The sequence below is a fragment of the Haemorhous mexicanus genome, chromosome 4 (assembly GCF_027477595.1).
Source record: "Haemorhous mexicanus isolate bHaeMex1 chromosome 4, bHaeMex1.pri, whole genome shotgun sequence".
In the NCBI taxonomy this organism is placed as follows: Eukaryota; Metazoa; Chordata; class Aves; order Passeriformes; family Fringillidae; genus Haemorhous; species Haemorhous mexicanus.
This window is the reverse complement of record NC_082344.1, coordinates 33,024,789-33,040,518: the sequence shown is the minus strand read 5'-3', so window position 1 is coordinate 33,040,518 and position 15,730 is coordinate 33,024,789. Positions and strand designations below refer to the sequence as shown.

Sequence of the window (15,730 nt, the reverse complement as noted above, 5' to 3'; positions counted from 1 at the left end):
TGATGAACTGACTACAGCCCCTGTTTTCATCTCCCTGTGCTACTTGGGGAGGAGGTTAGAAAATTGCAAGTGGAGCTGAGACTGGAAAGCAGGGAGGGGTGGGAGTAGGTGTTGCTAAGATTTGGATTTATTTCTCATTACCCTTCTCTGATTTGACTGGTAATAAAGTCAAGTAATGTTTCCCCAAGTCAAATCTGTTTTGCTAGCTGGTGAGTGATCTCTCCCTGCTCTTATCTTGACCCAAGAGCATTTTGTTACATTTTCTCTCCCTGTTCATTGGAGGAGTGGAATGATAGAGTGGCTCTGGGGGACACCTGACATCCAGCCAGGGTTAACCCCCCACGCATCATTTATCATCTTAACTTTCACAAAAGAGAGGTGTAGATGCAGTGTAGTTGTCACAGTAAATCAATATTAATGATTATTAACAAATACAATTTCTTCACAGTTCATGAATTTCATTGACAGATGAAGTTCCAATTTGTTATTGTTTCTCCTCTATATTGTCATGAAAATCCCAAGGCAGATGTATAAACTTCCCCTAAAGTTTTAAATTGTTAAGATTGGTATGTACAGACATACAGTTCTCAGGAGAGCTTACGTAAGCAACGAAAATAAGGCAACAAAAAATCCTGCAGGAGAGGTGGTTATTTCAACGTGGACACAAGTCCATTTTTTCTTGGGCTGATAGATTCCAGGAACATGGCAAAAATGTCACCAAAACTGAAAGGAGGAAGCAGCGCAGGGTGAGTGGAGAGGTGTTTTGTACTTAGGTCAAGGAAATGTATGCCTGATGGTGTCTAGGTGGGAAAAGAGGCATGATCATTGTGTCTGGAGACTGTAGTCATGGAATAGACACTACATGTGCAAGGTTTTAGAGGAAATGCCATTTAGGGTAAAACTTTTGTAGTTTCAGTCATTTTATTTTGATTAATAGAGGTAGCTAATAGAAGGACAATGTACCTGTTCTATGTAATAGGCAAGAAAAGAGAATATTTACGTTTTGAAATGCATAAAAAGGAATATCATGTTTTGGCTACATACACTAAAAGACAGACTTGCCCACAACCTAGAAAAAATAGAAAACATTAATTCTACTATTAAATCAGAGTTTTAATGATCACAAAGGAAAATCACCTGAGAAAAACATCTTTCATGATGAAGTGATAGGAGTGTTGTTCTTACTCTTCCTGGTTGGTGCCCTAGGTGTTATTCTTCATTTAATTAAGAAGAAAATGCTTTCCATCCTCGTGGTTAACAAAGCAATTATTCATAGAATAGTTTCCTGACTTCTTAAGTCACGTGCCCGTGATTTTATTCATTCAATAAAATGTCATCTGAGTTGCAATCCCTTCTTGTCTACTAAAGAGAAGAAGGTATGGCAGCATTACCACTTTATTACACTGCAAAATTAGGACTGATTCCAGATTTTTGCTGGCATTTTTGAGCTCAAGATCATATCCTGTACCCTGGATAACTAATACTCTGCAGTGTCCTGATAGAGCATCCACAAGAACAACACTGGCTCTCTGAAAATGAGGCAACACAGAGCACTAACACTAGCTATTTCTCATGTTCCCATAGGAACAGCTTAGGGATTTGCAAGATGAATCCATGGTAAAATGTTTTGTGAAGGCAGGAAGAAAAGCTCTAATCTTGCTCCCAGTTCCCCAGACCTTTGCATTTCTTAGATATTTGTCATTGTCATTACTTAGCAAAATGACAGTGCTCTGCTTGTTGTTATGGCAACCCTAGGAAAGGAAGGCAGCTTTTATGCAGTGGCATTGGAAGCCAAGCACCAACATCTTGTTTGTCAGAGAGCAGCATTACATTGCATATTGCAGTGTTACCAGAGCTTCATTTTGTCTGGAACAGCACAGCTGTGTTAGGCCAATGTAAACAGAACTGCAGGGATCAATCCCTGCTGCTGCTGGCTCCTGCTGTGAAAGGAGGAAGGGGAAGTGTTCAGTGCATGATGAGGAGGACACATATGCTCACTTCAACTTCTGCCTGGTATTACATAGAAGGCAGAAGTTGAAGTGAGCATATGAATGAAAAGGTGAAACAGGCAAAACAAAGTTGAGTCTTCTCAGCAGTTTAGTTGACTGATGTAAGACATCACCTTCCTCTAAAAGAAGGCTAACACCGCCACAGTAAGTGAAATATATGAATGCTGTTTATCTGCTAAGTTCAGCGGTGTTGGCAGCAAACCACTCTAGTTTCACCTGTCTAAATGTCAGTGTTTAACTGGTAGTTCAACTACCAAAACTAGCTGAATGATTCAAGTTTATCTCAAGCAATCCTGTGAGTTTTGTCAGTGTTTGATAGCATCTCCAGCACAGCTATTACTTGAGTGAGTTTACCCTTATCCAAACATCAATAATTTTATCCTTGTCCAACCTGTATGAAGAGGGGAATCATTCTGATGCAGATAGAGACTCTGGATACTGAGATTTCTTTTAAAGCTTTCAGCATCCACTCAGACTTGAAGTCTCTGGAAACTTTAGAAGCTTCAAAATTCAGAGGTGAATTGTGACAGAATCTTGCAGCCAACTCATGATGCTGGCCCAAGGGAAGTGCTAGGAGGGAGAAGTCAGGAATGACAAATCTGTAGAACTGCTTTGTCATCATCCAAAACACTTTTAAGTGCCGTGCTTTTGGACTCAAAGGCTAATGTTCAAAGCCATTTGTATCCTAATGAAATTACTTCTATTTAAGTCAGTCATTTAGAATGTGAGGGCATCTGTTTGGGACTCTGCATCTTTTGTTTCTAATGCTTTGATGATAGTTGTGGTGTTTTGGATCATCTGGGTTACTTCTGCATTTCTTTTATTGCTGATAACAGGAACATATGCAGTTCCTGGCTGTTAAAAGTTTTGGTAATCTAACAGGTGGGCTCAATTCTCACTTATCCATTTTTACAAGGCTTGGAGATTAAATCCTAGTGCAAGTTTAACTGTGTAAATTTCACAGCTTCAGAAGACTCATGATTTTTACCTCTAACTTGTATCAGTTGCTATGTCAAGGCATGTAGTGGGCCTGCTTGCTTAAAATTATGAGAATGTATATTTTGGACAAAGAGGATCAGGTTATGGTGCATTTAGAGCACACATTTAAATTAAAACTTGGAGGTGATATTGCTGTAATGTTTTTATTCCTTTTCACATGTGGGGAGCTCTTCTCTGTTCTTCCTTCTCTCTGGAACAGCATATAATTCACTGATTGCTCTGTGCCTGACATAGCAGAACTCAATTTAAACCAGATGCTTTGAAAAGTAGTTCAGAGAGTGCCTTACCTTGCCAGCAGGAGACAGCTCTCATTTTGATATCTTCATTACATTCAGGTCCAATGGTAGTGAGACTACTGCATTTCTTAATTATCTTTTATGCAGTGGCATTGGAAGCCACTGCACTGTCTGTCTAATTACTTTATCGTAGTATAAAGATTCATTTCTGTCTCTGCTGAGAAAAAATACCCAACTAAAGCAATGCTGCTATTCATTTATATGTATTGTTGCTTCTTGTGGCATGAATGGTGGCATTTGTATGACATTATAGACAATTCAGAAAAACTGCTGCTTGAGTAACTCCAGATTTCTCTGCTGTGGGGATATTGCCCAGCTGCTTGATTTTAATTGCTTCCTCAGGACGGAAAAGAAAAAAAAAAAAAAAAGGAAATACTTTTAACTGGTAGATTAGTCCAGACATATCATCAAAATAATGCAGCTTTTCTTAAGGTTCAGCAGAGTTTCTGATGACTCTTATTGTGGTTATTTTCAAGACACCTGTCTCCTTTTTTACTTACTGACAAATTATCACCCCAGAAAAGGATGAGCTGTCTCATCCATTTTAATCTGGTCTTTGGCATAAAACCCTGTAAAAACAGTTTTACCTGAGGACATGCTGCTGTTGGAGATTGGGGGCTGTGCTGTGTCCTGTTGTTCTGCTGCAAGGTTGACAGTCTCCAGGAAGAGTGATAAGAAGCATCCATTAACTCTTCAGTCACTACAGATGCTTGAGTAGTGGATATAAATTGGAGCCTTCAAGGACCTTGAAAGCTGGCACAGGAGAGGGCCTTATATCTAGGCTTAGGAAACAAATAAGATTTTTAAATCATAGCTACATAATAGATGAGTAGCCCTTTAGGTTGTCAAATGCAAATTAATTTGGTTTGAGTTCCAGGTCTATAGATGCTGTGAAGTAACACACAAGTAATAATGTTCTTAATAAGATCTGTCTTCTCTGATAATTAAATCTGTTTATTTTACAATATTTGAAATGCAGATATCCTTTGTTCACAAAGTTTATCAAAGAACAACAAAATGCTTATTTAAAAGAAAATGTTTATTAGAAAGCCCTTTTTTTTTTTTTGCTGAAAGCCTGTGAGATTCTTGCAAGAGAGTGGCTAGATATTTTAAACAACATTATAAATTACCTTGTCCTTCACATTTTCAATTAAAAAAAATATTTTGTATTTCCATATTACTGCTTTCCATTACCTGCTTCGGAAATTTCCATCTTGCCTCTTTTGGGGCACTTCAGTCTCTTGGCAATAGAAAATCATTCATTCACCTGGAAAGAGTGGACAAGGCTGTGTTTCTTAATCTTCAGGGCACTTTGGGGGGATATTTTCTTGGTCACCCATTGTATGTCCAAATACCTTCCAGCATCTAATTTTTGAAGTCAGACCAGGTTACACAACCAATTTCTAGCAACATGCCCTCACAGCTGACTTGTTCTGGGCAGGAGGTTTGATCAGAGACCTCCTGAAGGCTCTTGCAATCTGAACTATCCTGGTCTTACTTCAACTAGCAAACTAGATCCATGAGAGAGGAGTGGCCTCCAAACTCTCCCATAATAACTTGTGCTGGTATACACAGTAGTTTTGTGCCAAAGGCAGTGTCATTTCCATCACCTTTACTAGTACAGATGGACAAATGGTTACGCTTTTAGATACACACAGGTGCAAAGTATGGGCATTTCCCCACTTCCAGAGAGAAAAAGCTCAGAAAAGGTCCATCTATATCTCTATATGTACAGGTAGTATGTGTGTCATTTTCTACCCCATGAATGCTTTTATTGCCATTAAGTGTTACAGAAGTCCAAGAAGTTTTGCTATTCTAATAGTAGATTTTATCTGCTCTCCAGCTTTCTGACTACATGGATGAGATTTCAGTGCTCAGTTAAGGACAGCTCACATTTTCAGCAAGTACATTTAAGTCAAATCTTCTGTGGCATGTTTTGGCAAATTTTTCTATATTTTACAGAGAATACAAAACTCTATATAGTTCTTTGTGCACTTTTGTCACACTGATGGCTAGGCTCTTTCTGCAAAGCAGATTTGCTTGCCTCTCCTCCAGTTTTAAGTCTGAAGCAGTACTAAGTGTCCTCCCAAATGATACTGCATTCCTGTTATTTGAGTGAGCTGGTCTCCTAGTGTTAAGAGAATACCAAGAAGCCTGACTATCACCTGAACTTACTTTCAGGTTCTGCACAGATCAGATGCTGAAAGAACATGCATCCCATTGTCTCTCTCTCTTTTTTTCTTTTTTCTTTTTTCTTTTTTCTTTTTTCTTTTTTCTTTTTTCTTTTTTCTTTTTTCTTTTTTCTTTTTTCTTTTTTCTTTTTTCTTTTTTCTTTTTTCTTTTTTCTTTTTTCTTTTTTCTTTTTTCTTTTTTCTTTTTTCTTTTTTCTTTTTTCTTTTTTCTTTTTTCTTTTTTCTTTTTTAATTTTCCAGTCTCTCAAAAGTTGCAGTCATGGCCAGATCATGACAGTGTTCCATGCAGAGGGAGCTGCAAATTGCATATTTTGTGAAAGGTGGTGTAGTCCATATTATTCTCTCTGTGTCAGAAATCCATTTCTGAAAACAGTGAACTGTTAATTTTCTTGATGAAAAATACTGTGGAAAGCAGATTGGTAAAATCTCTGATGCTGGAATGTAGAGTCCATACCTGTCTAATACGTCTCTCTGTTGTTGTAAATAGGTTGAGATTTAAAATGTCTGAGTGAACATCAGACTTCTGGCATTTCACAGTGTTTATCGAGCATGAGCCCCATTCTTTGAGGTGTTACTTGTCAAGTTTCCATTGACTCTCTGGCTGTATTACTAGGAGAGGCCTGATGTTGAGAATCTTCCCCCAAGTATGGGTTGATGATGCTTCCATAAACACCAGAGTGCTTTCACAGGGCTAGGCTTTAATAAAACCAGTTGTTGATGAGGTCTGTTCCTGTTCTCTGCTCCTGGAAGACTCTGGTGACTGTACTGTTCTGTGTGAAGTGAATGTGGGAGTTTTGCCTTTTACAGCTGATTTAGGTTTTTAAATTAAACCTTGAAAGTGGACACAGTTGCATACTTCTGTACTGGCAAGTGTAATATCAGCATCCCCACCTTTATACTCCATTGTTCTCATGTGTACTGAGTACTTCTTACAGGACTGAGCATCTTCACAACAGATAGTACTATCTGGGCTTTTAGCCTTCCACTTACTATTTGTTTGGAGATTCCCCTTATTGCTGAGGTATCTATTCCCATCTTACTACATCTCACTTAAAGACTATCAGTAAATATTTCAGGAAAATACCCATCTGTTCTTCTTGCATGGGCAAAACCTACTGCTTCTTCTGAAACCTCATTTTTAATTTTAAACAAGGGTGTATGTCAGTGGGAGGTAAAAGGTTGGTTCTCCAAAACTGTTAAAAGAAAGAAGATTATGTATGGTTTATTTGAATACACAGCTTGCATTTGTCTTTCCTTCCAACAAGCACAGTAATACATGTTATCACATAACCCTTTGAAACAGAAGCTCTAGAAAAATGAGACTAAGGAAGCCACAGATTTTAAGCTTTGTTGTAAAACTTTAATAAAAAAATCGATAGAAGTCTGTTGATATGTCTTATGAAAAATTACTTGCAGATTAATTTCCTTGAGCTGAGAAGCTTTAAATGAGTACATTAACAATTCTGTTTTCACACCTCTATGAATTATGCTCAAATGATGCCCAATTGTTGTTAAACAACATAAAAATTTGATATGTTGTCAGTCCCATTGCACAAAGCAGCACAGTCATTTTCTAAACCAATTTCTGCTGCAAGCCCAGCACTGGGGAATGGAATAACATAAACAAGGTTATGAGTTTTAAACTAATTATGAGGTGACAACAGTATAATTGAACATAAGATAATGAGTGGAAAACTAACGTTCATCAAATGGTTTTCTCAGCCCTAGAAATTGCTTTTCTCAGACTTAAAAATTGTCAGATGTATTGATGTAGAGACCTCTGCCAACTGCTGAATGGTCAAGAAAACTGTTTTTATGCATAGCAGTGACTAACAGCTGACAAATAGCAATTTTTTACAATTTTAAATCTTCTTTAAATTTGCAACACTACACAACTGTGATTATTTGGGATATTTAGACCATTTCCACTTGGTCTCTCAGTGTCTATATTTTCATAAGATGGAGGCTTTGGAAAATTGTTTCCTCGTTTTTCATGCAGAATTTCCTTCACCTTTGCAGAACCATACCCCAGGAGGTGCTCTGTGTGCCAGTGTTCCTTATGGTCATGCTGTGTCAAGGAGCCCATGACTTAGCCCTGCTCACCTTTCCTCTGCTCATACCATCTCCAGCTTCCCCATAGGCAAATGCAGCTTCGAGGCCTTGCTGCCTCCCCAGGGTCACTCCTCAAGTCTGATGTAGAGTTGCCAGATAACTAAAAGAAAACAAAGCCCAGTTACAGGGGGGGGGGGTTTCAGCTGCACTTAAAGTCAATCTAAACACCAGCACAAAAGTTAGTTTGATAAATCTTCAGGATTTTTTTAATGCAATGCAAGTGTTAGCATTGTAGCTAGCAGATGGAGGTATAAAATAGTAAAAGAAGCCTTGCTCCAGTGGTGGGATTTTGATTCCTTGTAATGACTGTACTTACAGAATGCTTCTACCCCACTTGTGCTCCATGTTTTCAAGTCCTCTACCAAACTCTTGCTGTGATGCAGCTTTCACTGAAGAGACCTAAACCCTCTACCCTCATGTGCTAATCCATAACTTGAACAAAATGTTGTTTCACCCTTAGATTCTAAAGCATTGTGGGCTGCCTGCACCTAATTTCCAGATGCAGTGGAAATCTTTGGGCACAATGTGATGGAGCCATCTTTTGTCTAGATGGTAACAGAGTTTATTTTTAACTGTGGCCTGTATACCTTTATCTGTAGACAAATTGCTGACCTGCCATGATCCTTTGTACCTGAAGTGTACAGTCCCAGCTGTTGTACTAGCAGCCTGACAGAAGGAATTGATTTGCTTGATTCCTGATTAAAATGAGATCTGAAGGTAGCTGGGTGGGTTTCTGGGGAACCTGTAGGCAGGTTGGCTTTAGGAGAGGCCATGGCACAAATCCACACAGCACAGCCATACGGGGTGGGACTGCCTGTGAAGAGAGCCTTAAGCAAGGGGCTGGTGGGAGGTGGACATCTGAGCTGGGTGAGCATGCATGGGCCCTATGGCATGTTGTCCCTGCTGTTGTGACAGCTGCCCGCTGGCAGCAGGAGCTGGGGGCACTGCCAGAGGGGGCTGATGGCAGATGCGCTGCCCAAGGGGAGCTGTGGCCACTGAGTTGTGTGCATGTGGGAGGGCATGAAGTTGTTCATAAATAAATATTGCATTTTTGGACTTTCTTAAATCTTATGTGAATTGCCAGGCACAGATGCATAGTGTCTTGCTCAGATTGGATTGTATTGTTCAAAATTGTCCATAAGAAATCACGACTTCATATGGCATAACATTTTTTTCTAACTGTTAAAGATAAAATTTTATCAAACGCAGATTTTTCCAACTTTATCAGGAGGTATGGTAGTAGTTTTGGGAAAGGGTATGCTTCTATTAAAGTCATGAGGAATTCAAAGAGATGCCCTGCATATTTCTTCTCTTGGACTATGACACTCCATAAATATCATCTCATTGAGCTACACATCTGAAAAGGCCAGCAGAAGAGATCAAACTCTCTTGTTGTGGCTATGAATATGTGTCAGATTTATCACCCAGAGTCCTTCTCCAGTTTCTACTGTACACTTTTATGATTCAGTTAAGCATTGCCATTTTACTATAGAATTTGATAATGTCAGACAAAGAAGTAGCAGTTGTTAAGAAGAAAGAAGTATTGCTCTTTGACATGAAGGTGTACGTGAGAAAGAACACATTAATTTGGTCTTTATTTATGTACTAGTATTTTTACAGCTGCCTTCTACATGCACCTATGTTCCCATGCCTGTTAATAAGAGACCAGTGTTTAAGGTAATGAAGCATGGGAAACATTGCTCCTGTCTTACCAGTGGAATGCTTGGGCAGGCTTGTAGAGGAGTGAGTGATATAGGCAGGGGCAGAGCTCAGGCACAGTTTTTTTTTCTCCTTGGTCTGAACCAGTTCCCTCCATGTCATCCGGTTTATAACCAACAAAATTATGCAGAATCTTCAAAAGAATTAATTGTTCTACAGCAAGAACATTTTGTAATCAGTAGTATTTAAATGTTTTGTATGTTTCAGTAGTTATTTTATCTGCTGCAGTGCTGATTGTTTAGCTTTGACAAGATTGTATTGATTAAAACTTTCCAGTGAATGTTTTCATGGCTATGTCAGTGCATTAGATCAAGTGCTTTGTAAACATTCCCCTGAAGCCATTTTGATTTCAGGTCCCTACTACCAAGCAATGCAGTTCCACTTGTTTAGTGGCTCATATAATTCCAGAAGGTATCTGGAGCATGTTTATGTTAAGTCAGCTATGAAGGCAGATGTATAAAGAAGAGCTGTTACTTACAAAGAGCTAGGTATGCTAGTTGCATCAGCCTGATCTATCCATTTTTATTACTGTATTGAGTGTGAAATATAAATACCCTTAAAAATTAAAGCAATATTTGGTAAGATTTGTGTTCAACAAATAAGTATTAAAGATGTTTTTCTCCTTTTAGATCCGTTTCAGTTCCTTACCAAAAGTGAACCTGCCAAGGAACAGACGGCTCAACCAGCTTTGGCTCGGAAACCCACTGTAATCCGAATCCCAGCTAAACCTGGGAAATGTAAGTTCTTCTCCCAAATGTCTGAGAAATGTCTTAGAAAACCATTTCAACTGGGGCTTAAGTGACTTGCTGTTTAGTAGCTAATATCAGCTGCCAGAGGAATCCCATGGCATGGTTTGACAAGTCAGAGGAGCCAGCCTGAGGGCTGTGGTGGGAGGCAGAGGTAGGTGAGCGTGGTGTTCCACTCTCCCTGCTGCCCAGCTGCCTCACTGGGCTCCCTCCCCTGAGTTTGATGTCTCAAATCTGATGGAGCTAATGCATAGCAGAGGTGAAACTGTATGTAAGGGGCAGATATAAAGGCTGGAAAGGAAAACTTGGAGGAGACCCCTGCAGCAGAAGCAAGCTTGTTTTGTCTGCTGAGCCATATTCTGGAGCTGAACCTTTGGCCTAACTGACTTTGGCGCTGACCTTAGCTGAGGTTTAGTGCTGCTCCCAAGCTTCCTTGTCAAAAGAAAAACATTGGTGCATTAAACTTTACTTCAAATACAACTTGGTTGGGATGTTTAGCATAGTTTTCATCATCTAAATCAAAAAGTTCCTTTGATCCTTGCTAGTTTTGAAATCTGTGGTCATTTAAGCAAGAATGTTTACATACCAGTTTAAGGGAATAAAAAAAGGCATGTGAGAACTGGGCTGCAAAAACCTTATGTGGTCAATTTTACGTCAGGGTCCTGACTGGAGTTTTCTGAGAGTCACTGTATTCCTAAAGCCTGCCACCTCTAATCTTTTACAGCTTTACAAATGACACTGACAGCATCTCAGAGTGGAAATTTATCAGTGAGCTGCAAGGTCTTTGTGTTGGTCTTTGTATGCTGGAGTGTGTACTTGCAGAATTCTGTTTGGCCTTATCTTTGATCCTCAAAGCTTAGGGAAAAATGTCAAAAGATAGCTCTTAAAACTCGTGTTTCAAAATCACATTTTGCCACATTTAGTAGGTGTACAGTCAACTTGTGCTAACTGTATGGCCAGGTGGTATTTCTCATAGTAGTTTCACTCTTTATTTCCCATCTCCCCCTGTCACCAACCCACTGTTAAAATACTCAATTTTCTTTTCCCCTGCATGTGTAAGAAATTCAGTGGAAATTATTAAAAATGCAGAGAAGACTGGAGATAAAGCTGTGAGGAAAAGTCTTTCTGTTAATATCTGATTAAAAAGAAAAGTTTTTTCAATTGGAAGAATATGTTTGTGAACTACTGTAAAGAAACTATGACATAATTCTCCTCTATAAAGAAAATTTTAATTACAATTAAAAATAAAATTAAACAAAAAGCCAATCAACTACCTGACATTTTTTCCTTTTTTTTTTTTTTTTTTTTTTTTTTTTTGACTTGGGTAGCCTTTTGAACTTGTAGATAACTGGGCTCTTGCTGCTCTCTAGTGGTAATTGAAATTTCCACAAAGGACTGCCGGTCCTGTACTTAGCTACAAACAGCAGGAGGTTGTGAAGGACTGCCTGCCTTATGGGAATCAGTGGTTGGAAGATTAATGGGATAGGGAGGAACAGAAGCATATTCCAAGAAAGCAGAGTAACCTTTTGTCAAATAGGAGCTGGTGCAGAAATGTAACCTGTTAAAAGTTAAAACAGGAGAACAGTACAACTGGGCCAAAGTAAAAATTGATCTAGTGGGGTTTACATTGTAAAGGGACCACATAATCTCAGTATAGGCGAGTCTTTTGCCATCTTGTTTATTGAGGAGATAAATTCTGTCAGGAACCAAGAAAAACTGAAAAGCCCCAATAAACAAACAAAACAAAATAACACAAATTTTTAAAACCCCCCAAAACCAGCCCACCCAGCACTACCAAAAAGGGGACAGAACTGCTTAAGAATTTGAACTCCAGTGACGTTTTCAATTAGGACTAGCATTTTTGTTGAGATGTGGTTAGAAAGGAAACATTAAAATTCCACTTCAGTTATTACACTTAGAAATCACTGAAAATAACACCTGACTTCGAGTTCTTGGGGATTTTTTTTTTTTTTTGTTCCTCTAGTTCCTTTAATTCTGACCTTAAAAAGAGTAAGGGAGAGGAAATTAGGCCATCTGTGTATATAACAAGATTTGAATTGGTAAATAAATGTCTCATGCTTTTTGTATCAGTAAGACATAAGTGAAGATTTCTTTAGGAATTACTGCCTGATATTATTTTTACTTTTCATCCATTGCAGTACCTTAGAAAAGTGATGAACTTGCCAACATTTTTCTCCTATGCCTGGTCACTGCCAACACAGTAACTGTGAGCTTCTCCTAAGAATTGAACTGATCCATTGAACTGATCCATTTTTAAACATCACAGCAGTGTTTTACATAATAGTAATGCAAAAAAGGTGTTGAAAATAAACAACACTTCTCCTTCCTATGTTTCTTTGTTGAGAAAATTAATTTTCTTAATTTTCATGAAGTGAGCAACTAAAGGTTTTGTTGTGAATAGCATCTCTCTTTTTTTTTTTTTGTCACCAGTCTATAAATGTCCAGGCTATCTACACATATTTTTATGTAACTCCAAGTTCAGCTGGAAGTCAGAAGAGCTTAAGTGTCTGTAGCTCTTTCTATGAAGTTAATTTTCTTGTTATACAAACAGATTGTAAATAGATGACATGGTTCCAATATATAAAGACAAAATGTTTGATAAATATGCTGGCAAAACCTGTCAAAGTGCTTCCCAGGTTTCAATGGCAGAGGTATTGAAAGCAAAAGTCATATTTTTAGAAGGGTTTTCTATTCTTTATTGAGGGTGAGGACATCATCACTCTTCCCTAGTAAGATCTGTAGGGCTTCCTCTTCCATGTCCTAAACTTGCTTTTCTCCTTAAAGACTACCTGGCAACTTCCATCTCTGTTTTCTGCCATCCTGAATTTTGTAACAGGCGATAATTTATTTTCTTGCCTTTACCTTTCTGGACATTCTTCCATCTAAGTCTCCTGATCTTTCAGGGTTGCTTGAAATAACCCTCAGCTGTTTTCCAGCCTGAAGGATATTCCAGGAGCTGACAGCTGAAAAAAAAAGTGAGCCAGTTTAGAAATGTGGTGATGGCGTTTCAGGGTATCCAGTAATGAATCTGACATTCCAAGGGGTAGAAACTCTTCTACTTGTCTAATATTGTATCACCAAATATTGCAGCTGAAACCTTGAAATTCTGAAATGACTTTGGTGTCCTTAGAGTAAAGTGAAGATCCATTATGCAGGATGGGAAGTATTCCTGAATTCAACCTCAGAGTTAAGATGTTCCCCTCATGTCCCTTTTCTCTTCACAGGCTTTTAAGGGGTTCTTCCCTTTGGCTGCTCCAGCTTTGAGGAAGGAATTTTTTGCATTCACAAAAAAAAATGCCCTAAACAAAAGTGGATTCCTTTATCTATTGTTGATCTGCATGAAGAGGGTATTAATTAGGCTTTAATTTGGGATTTTTGTTGTTGTTGTTGTTGTTGTTTTTTACAGCTTTAAATGAAAACCCACATAGCCCTCCGCCACTTCCAGCTGAAAAGCCTATTGGGAACACATCCAATATCATAGTGGGAAAACCCAGCAGTTGTGACCTAGTGAAAAAAGGGGTAAGTTAGAACTGTTTTGCTGTATTACAGCTTTGTCTGCTTTAGTTAAAAGATCTCTTGTGATCCTTAAGTATTTGTAAAGTAAGTTGTTTGAAGGACCAGAAGATGAAAACAACTACTCAAAAATATAAAGCTTTTTTCTTTTGATTCTGTTCTCTAATTAATTAGGTAATTTGGAATGCTGTCAGTTTTTGAAAAAGACTCTGGTTATTTTACTAAGCTTTGATCACATCTATCTTCAATTTTCTGTATTCATGATCTGAAATCATGGTATTCTACAAGTGAGTGTCAAAAGCATTGCAAAGTGGCTCAAAGTCCAGGGGGATTTACATGGTGAAATGTTGTCGGTGTTGTGCTTTAGAAATGTATTTTTTTACCTTTGTGCACACAGTTTCTCTCGGTGTCTGTACTAATTTGCAGGCAGAGGAAACTTTTCTGTAGAAGAATGAAGCTTGCTTTTTTTTCAGCTCTTTCTGCTGAGTAGAACCACCTATTTTGGGAAGTAAGGCTCTGCTCCTTGCTTCGGGGCACGTACACAGTAATGGTAGGCATTGTAGCTAAATGACATTTGACACAGTTTTTCAAAAGGTAATTAAACTAGAAAATGACAGTAAAATTTACAAACACTGAGTTTTCTGATGACAAGAATGGCAGAGAATCTTGTGAAAGCCACAGGCAGTAAAAGATCAAATCAAATTAAGAGGCCTTACTAGATGGATGCTGCCAACAAATGCCTTTGTAGCTACCTCTGCTACTAAGATAAAGGATGTTGAAATGTTGTCATTGAAAAGGCTGTTCAGAGAGGTTCCACCTTTTCTGAATAATGCTGAAAAAATAATTTACGAAACAAGACATTAAATGACATTTTATGCAGTGGAACTCCAGAACTTTTACAGTCACCCAGGCTGTTGTGACAGACATGTGTAAGCTTCAGCTTTTAAAAAAAGATTGTATTGAATCCACTGGAACACTGAAATTCTGTGTTTGGAAAGGTAAGAGCTGTGCTTCTAAAACTAGTATTGTCAGTGGAAGTGATTAAATGGCAACAGCAAAAATTGTTGCCCGTAATCAGCAGTTGGCAGAGATTTCTTCCTTTCAACACAGAAGAGGAGAATTTCTGATATGAAGATAACATCCTCATCTGAAAGTGACGGGTTGTTTTCTTTCTAATAGGGTCATTTAATCAGAACATGAAATTTGGGAACTCAATCAAGGGTCAGATTTTATCACAAAATATATCTGGGTGTTTTCTAGATGAGAAAAATCACAGAAATTGTTTATGAGTTTCAGGCATATTCAAGCATCTGATTAAGTAAACAAGACTGTTCAGACCTATCTGGAAGTACTGGTTCAGAAAGGGTGCTTTTGAACCCAGATTCAGCACTCTGATTTATGATGCTGTTCCAGAAGCAGCTGTGCTTGTTCCCCAGAGCTGGCAGAACTTTCTGGCACTGGGATGAAAACAAACAGCAGGAGGCAGTAAGGATGGTCACTTGTTAATCCATCACCGTGGTCCAAGCCCTTCAGACATGGCACATGTTCTCCTCTCTGACTGCTGTATGGGGGTAATCTCTGGCAGGGCCAGCATGGGCAGCTGGGAGGAGTGATGCCTTAATCTGCCAAAGCAAGATTCACTGGGATTTGTCTGTTAGATCTCTAGCAAACATATTTTGATGCCTTCTTTAATGGGAGCTAATGTTGTTTGCAAGAGACGCTGTCCTGTGCAAGTTGCATTAATGTCATGTTTTCTGCTTTAAGCCTGTTCAAAGTGTTCCATGTGTCAAAGTTAAATCCAAGTTGATAATGCAAATCCCTATGGGCAGTGTAATTGTACATTTGTATGACTCTCCTGGAATTGGCTCTTAAGTCCTTACTGCCATGTAGTAGGAAAGGAGGAGCTGAGTCATACTTAATGCACAACTAAAGCTGTGTTTCAGGTGGTAAATCAGATTATTTGCCCTCCATATTTTCCTCCATGTCCAACAACACTTTAAAATTGCAGAATCACACCATAATTCTTACTACTTTACTCACAGACCTCCAGACACTCTTGTTTTTCATGTCCATAGGATGTAATTTAATATGAGAATTATATAATTTAAACAGGATTTTTTGTT

General features: G+C 38.5%; 1 protein-coding gene across 3 annotated transcripts in view; it reads left to right on the top strand.

Moving 5' to 3' along the window:
- Nucleotides 1–15,730, top strand: part of SH3D19 (SH3 domain containing 19) — an 82,187-nt gene that overhangs the window by 51,072 nt on the left and 15,385 nt on the right. For all 3 annotated transcript variants that reach the window (XM_059844370.1, XM_059844369.1, XM_059844371.1), the window contains 2 exons: nucleotides 9,957–10,064; nucleotides 13,501–13,613. In XM_059844370.1, the coding sequence (XP_059700353.1) occupies nucleotides 9,957–10,064; nucleotides 13,501–13,613 (221 nt within the window). The remainder of the gene's footprint in view (nucleotides 1–9,956; nucleotides 10,065–13,500; nucleotides 13,614–15,730) is intronic.